Source organism: Apodemus sylvaticus, chromosome 20, assembly GCF_947179515.1.
Source record: "Apodemus sylvaticus chromosome 20, mApoSyl1.1, whole genome shotgun sequence".
In the NCBI taxonomy this organism is placed as follows: Eukaryota; Metazoa; Chordata; class Mammalia; order Rodentia; family Muridae; genus Apodemus; species Apodemus sylvaticus.
In genome coordinates this window covers 39640402-39646401 of record NC_067491.1, presented here as the reverse complement: position 1 = coordinate 39646401, position 6000 = coordinate 39640402, and the positions used below count along the sequence as shown (strand labels likewise).

Below are 6000 nucleotides of genomic sequence, written 5' to 3'. Positions count from 1 at the left end.
AAGTAAATCTCAGCACTCTGGGAGGCAGAGGCTGGCAGATTTCTGAGTTCGAGGCTAGCCTGGTCTACAGAGTGAGTTCCAGGACAGCCAGGGCTACACAGAGAAACCCTGTCTCGAAAAAAACAAATCCACAAAAAAAAAACAACAACCCATAAATAAATAAATAAATAAATAAATAAATAAATAAATAAATAAATAAATAAAGTCAACCTCAATAGCCAGGCTCAACCCTAAGTGGTGGCACAAGCCCATCTATACTTAGGGGGCAGAGGCAGGAGAATCACAAGTTCCAAGCCAGCACAATGCGTACAGAATAGAGAGCACCAGGCCAGACTTGGTTAATATACGAAGCCCTTTCTCAGAAAAACCAATAACCACAAAGAATAAAATTCCTGCTGATCCAAGCGTCTAAGAGCCGTGCCCTTTGCCTCCTCCCTTGTTACAAACCCTCTCTTGGGGAGCGCCAGAGAGGCCCCCTTTTTTATGTGAAATTTAAACGATTAGGAATTTTTGTCCGGGTCCTTGGCAACTAGCGAAGATTCCCAGATTAGAAGCTTTGGCATAGACTTCCGGTCTGCTCGCCCCAGGAGGAGCGCGCCATCCGCCCGGTCCGCAGGGAACTGCGGCAGCGCCAGCCCGCCACGCGCAATGCGGGCACGTTGAATGAACAAACGGAACGAATGAATGAATGGGCTACGTCGGGGGCCGGGCCTTTGTTACGTCGCCCACCAACGCAGGCGTGGTCGCACGTACACCGCTCGTGGACGCCGGACGCCCAGTCCTGCAGATTCTGCCGCGGGCGAAGAAGCTCGGCGCCGCCTCGCGCCGCCTCCCCCAAAGTCCCTGCCCCGCCGCGGAGCGTCACTTCCGCCACCCCCGGCTGGGGTTGGGGCGGGGAGCGCGGGGGAGGGGGCCGCCAGGTCGGAGGGAAGGCCGTCCGAAGCCCGTGTCCTAGCAGGGACTACATTTCCCGAGGGGCCTCGGCGGAGGCAGCGGCGGCGGGCGCGGCGACGTCCCCCGGAAGTGGAGCCCGGGACTTCCACTCGTGCGTGAGGCGAGCGGAGCCGGAGACAAGAGCAGAGGCCGAACTCGGGATCTGACAAGATGGCCGGGCTGCCCCGCAGGATCATCAAGGTAACCGCCCAGGCGGGCTTCGGGCCTCTGGCTCTGCTCTCCTCCTCCAGCGCGCCAGGCCGCGCGGCCATATGCTTCCCTGGGCAGCCTCTGAGAGGCCCGAGGCATCGCGGAGAAGGGTCTGGCCTCGGCGGCGAGGAAGTCGGGCGCTGAGGAGGGGGCGCCAGGGAGACTTCCGGCCGCCTCTGAACGCCGGACAACCGGGACTCCCGGGCGGTGAGGCCGCTGCAGGGGAGGCCTGACGGCTGCCCGGTAGAGGGCGGGGCTGCGGGCTTCGGGTCTGGCGCGGGACCGGTGCGGGCCTCGGCAGGTTCTGTTCACCCGCGGGCGGGAATCGCGGCGTGGCCTGGACTCCGGGCGCGGGTTGTGGCCGGGGCCGGCCGCTGTGCCCCGGAGCTCCCTTCCCTTCCTCGGCAGGAGCGCGGGGCTGCGGCGGTGGCCGGGTGCGGAATGAATGGACCGACCCCGGGAGCCGGGCGGGGCCGCGGGCCGGGAGAGGCGGCTCCGGGAGGGCCGCGGGTTCTGCCGCCGACCGCACATGTTCGTCCTAGCCGCCCGCTCCCAGCGTCGTCGGGGGCTTGCCGCCCGGTTGCCCTGCCTTCCGCGTTCGCCTCCCTGTGTTTGTGCTGGTCAGCACCGCGAAGTGATTTTACCCGGGTTGGCAAACTCTTTGCAGACTGTGTTCTGTTCGGAGGCCCAGGCCTCAGTTATGGGGATGATCTGGGAAACAGTTTGCCTTTCAGCTTTTGTGCGCCTTATTTGAGCGGACCCGAGGCTCTTTAGGGATACTGTTTTGATTAGTACATATGGAACCACGGGGGGGAAAAACTCGTATCTTGATTTCCTAAAGTCTTTACATAACACCATTAAGTCTTCATAGGTGTTATAACCCAAGAAAACTAAATCTTAAAAAAAAATTTTTTTGGCATCTGTCTTTTATGTAGGAAGTTGGTTAAAATCCTGCACTGCTGAATATGCCAGTTAAGTTCCTAAATTGAAGCTTCACTTTGCTTGCTGTAATCCAGTGAACATATATTTATAGCATTGTTCCACTCTTCCAAAGTTTTAGGGGAGATTTGTACTTAGTAAATGGAGGGCCTCTTTGAAGGGTGTGAGACACTGTAGTGTGACACTACAGGCAGTCACAAATGTCATTGACAGAAAGGTGCTTGATTTAGAAAAACAAGCCCTTTTATAGGATAAAAATTCCTAGGAAGGAAGAATAAATTTTCCTCGAGCACTGGAATCGTAACACAAATGTTTATTGCTGTGTTATGAATCTCAGAATCATTCCAAGTAGGTTTTCGTGCATTGGAAGATCTAGAATGTAGTGTAGTTCTGATACATGCACATAGCCACTAGTGATCGTGCTAACCAAGATTCCATTTGAAAAATGACTGCTTCCCACCACAGACCATCACGTTTTTATTTATTGTTACTTTGGTTATGGAGCAAACAGCAGAGATTGATAGTGAATACAGCTCTCTAAAATGCTCAGTAAACTGAACAGTTGATCTTGTTTTTTCAGTTTTGCTTGATTCTGGAGATTGATATTCTGCAGTAATATGAAGGCCTTGGATGAGAAAATAAATTCTGTGGAATGTATTGGTTATAAGCTTACAGAAATGGTTTAAAGCAGAAAATTCAAGTGCTCTTCAGTTCATTTGGCACCCAATACTTAAGTATACATTCAGTGTTTCCTTTTGCTTATTTAAAACAAGGTAGTGGTAAACCCATGCTGTAATATGTAATCTTTACTTTTTGGTACTTTATTATAGATAATACTAATTGACTTTAGTACTTTGAGCTTTAAAGGACCTTCCCCCCCCCCCCCCCCAAATCACTAAGGGCAGATTAAGAGATTAGGGTTTTTTTGGTATCCACTTTCTGTATTATCAGTAAAAAAAAATTTTTTCTAGTTTTGGGATTGAGTTGAAAGTAAGAGCTTTTATACATGCTATGCAATAGAGCAACACCTCAAGCAGAAAACATATTTACATTCAACTTTATTTTGGAAAGTAGCTTTCGGGCTGGAGATGTGGCTCAGGGTAGGGAGTGCTTGCTGAGCTTGCCTGAAGCCTTGCTGAGCCCTGTCCTCAACACTGTACAGAAATCAGCAGTGGTGTTGGTATTTACTGTTTTTTTGAGACTTTTTCTGTAGGCCTGGCTGTAGTGGAGCACACTCTGCAGACCTTGCTGGCCTGGAACTCAGTAACTATCTGTCCTTGCCTCTCTGGGATTAAAGGTTTATCTCACCACACCTGTCTCAGTCATATAATTCCAGTGTGATAGAGGTAGGAGGGTTTAGAAGTTAATCACCCAGCATGGGAATGTGAGACCTTGTTTCAAATAGGTTACACAGGGGTCTCTGTGACTAGAGCAGTGGGTTGGGGGAGCTGAAGCCATAGACCTAGACTCTCTTCTATTGGATTATTTTATTTCTTGGGAGCCTTTGGCTTTCAGAAGATGAACTGTACTATTGATTATATTATTACTTTTTTTTTTAATGAGACAATACCTCACTGTAACTCATTTGGCCTCAAACCCCAATCTCTCTGCATCTACTTCTGAGTTTTGGAATTAAAGGTGTATTCCACCATATCTGACAGTATTATTTTATTTTGCAAATACTAAGTTGCTTGAGTTAGATGGTTTGGTTTGGGCAGTTATTAAAAGTGGTGCTTTCTACCTCATGATCCTGGCCTGTTGCATTAGTCTATTCCTGAACAGTAGGTAGTGTTACATTTTAAAGATACAGATCATGTTACTGTACTGCTAAAAATTACAGTGGTTATCCATCACATAATGAAATCTACAACATTTTGACAACCCTGTCCCAAATCCCTGCACATTTGGAATCTGGTCATCTGTTGTTTGATTGAAGTTGTTTTCCTAGAGTTAGTGTTGGTTTTACTCTCCTTGGGACCATGAGTGCTTAAGCTTATTCCAGTCCTGGGGCTTCACTGGTGTTTGGTTGTATTGCTCACTTTGCTATTGTACTGTGTTCTTTTCTCACAAGTCTTGGCCTTCTAGAGGTCTACCCTAATTTTAATTGCCTTGTTTCTGTGTCCCCATAATCCCCTCCTTCTCATTGTATAGCACTTAAGACTGATTAAAGCTGTAATACGGTTTTGGGTGATCCTGGCATCTCTCATTAAACCAAAAGAATCTTTGGTACATATAGATAGACACTGAAGTATTAATTGACATGAGACCTATTTGGAAGAAGTTTTACAGGAGCTATGATCTTATAATTTGGCATTGTTGCTGTGCTTAGTAGCATTCATTTGAACCAGCACTGTGTAAAAAAATATTTTCTTTGGACACAGGATTTTATGTAAACCAGGCTGACATCAAATTTCATTTGTACCTGAGAATGACCTTGATCTTCCTGCTTCCAAGTGTGCCATTGTACCTAGTTTTATGTGGTGTTAAGTATTGAACCCAGGGTTTTCATTGCCTGGCAAGGACTCTGCCAACTGCTCTGTCTCCAGCCATGCAACACCCTTCTTGTTTTCCTCCTCTAAGTTCATCAAACAGCAACACAGACTGGTCAAAGGCTCTAAAGGGGACATAGAGAAGATAAAGGTCACACGTGCCCTTCGTCATAAGAGTTCTCCACTACAGACAACCAGTGTTTTATTGTGTGTCCTTTCAGAAAGACCACAGGCCTTGTTCCTGTGAGTTCTGCTTCTTCCCTACTCATGCAAATAAATGCTTGCTGTGCTCTCCACCCACCTGGGCAGCAGTCATCAGTTTACCTTCAAGATGACTCACTTTTTATAGAACTGGCTTGTAGGGTTTTAACTAATTGCTTATTGATAGCTTTTAAATTGTGCAAATTGTATTATCCAATATTAACGGTGTTGATAGTTTTGTTTATTTGGCATTTTGTTTGTGTGTGATACTGAGGGTTTTTTTTTTTTTTTTTTTTTTTTTTTAGCTATTACCCCCACCCCATCCTTTGCGGCTCTCTTATAAATTCTTGCTAAGTACCCCAGAGTGGTTTCAAATTAAGACCTTGCTTCTGTCTTCTGAGTGCTGAAATTACAGGGTATGACCCACCACATTTGATTGACATTGGAATTTTTCTTACTTTAAAGCTAATAAAGGCTACTCAAAAGTAGCCCTAAAGTGAGAGATTTCTTTTACCCTTTTTATCATAAGGAAGAACTGGTTTGGGAACAAATTCATTTCAGTTTTATGTTACATTGATATGATACTCATTTTTAGTGGTGGTACATGTCTTTGAAGCCAGTACTTGGGAGGCAAAGACCTGGGCAGCTCTTGAGTTTGAGGCCACCCTGGTTTGTAGAGCAAGTTCCAGGAGAGACACAGCCACACAGAGAACCCCAGTCTTTTTTTTTTTTTTTTGGATTTGTTTTTTTTTCCCGAGACAGGGTTTCTCTGTATAGTCCCAGCTGTCCTGGAACTCACTCTTGTAGACCAGGGTGGCCTCGAACTCAGAAATTCGCCTGCCTCTGCCTCTGCCTCCCAGAGTGCTGGGATTACAGGTGTGCGCCACCACTGCCTGACACACGAGCGCGCGCCCATTTTTTTAAAGCATGCACTGGCTTGTGCACATATGGGCTAGGGCATACTTAGGGAGTTCAGAGAACTGTTTTGGGGAGTTGGTTCTCTTTCTGCTTGAGTTCTGGGGTAGACCTAAGGTTGCCAGGTTAATGTTTAATCGCTGAGCTATCTCTGGTCCTATTTGATTGTTTTGAGACTAGGGTGGTCTTGACAGCTTGTGTTAGCTTCCAATGTGGTGGGATCACAGACCCAAAGTGACATTCTCTTGTGTTTTTAGTCATGGACTGTTGCAGGATAGTCCTGTAGAGATGGTCTATGATTGGACAAGGAAAA

The 6000-nt window shown here is 47.0% G+C and overlaps 1 protein-coding gene across 1 annotated transcript in view; it reads left to right on the top strand.

Annotated features, from left to right (window-relative positions):
• Positions 1-1011: 1011 nt before the first annotated feature.
• Ube2n (ubiquitin conjugating enzyme E2 N) overlaps positions 1012-6000 on the top strand; it is a 35237-nt gene continuing 30248 nt past the window's right edge. The window contains exon 1 of the mRNA XM_052165241.1: positions 1012-1134. Coding sequence (XP_052021201.1) covers positions 1105-1134 — 30 coding nt within the window. The 5' untranslated portion in view covers positions 1012-1104. The remainder of the gene's footprint in view (positions 1135-6000) is intronic.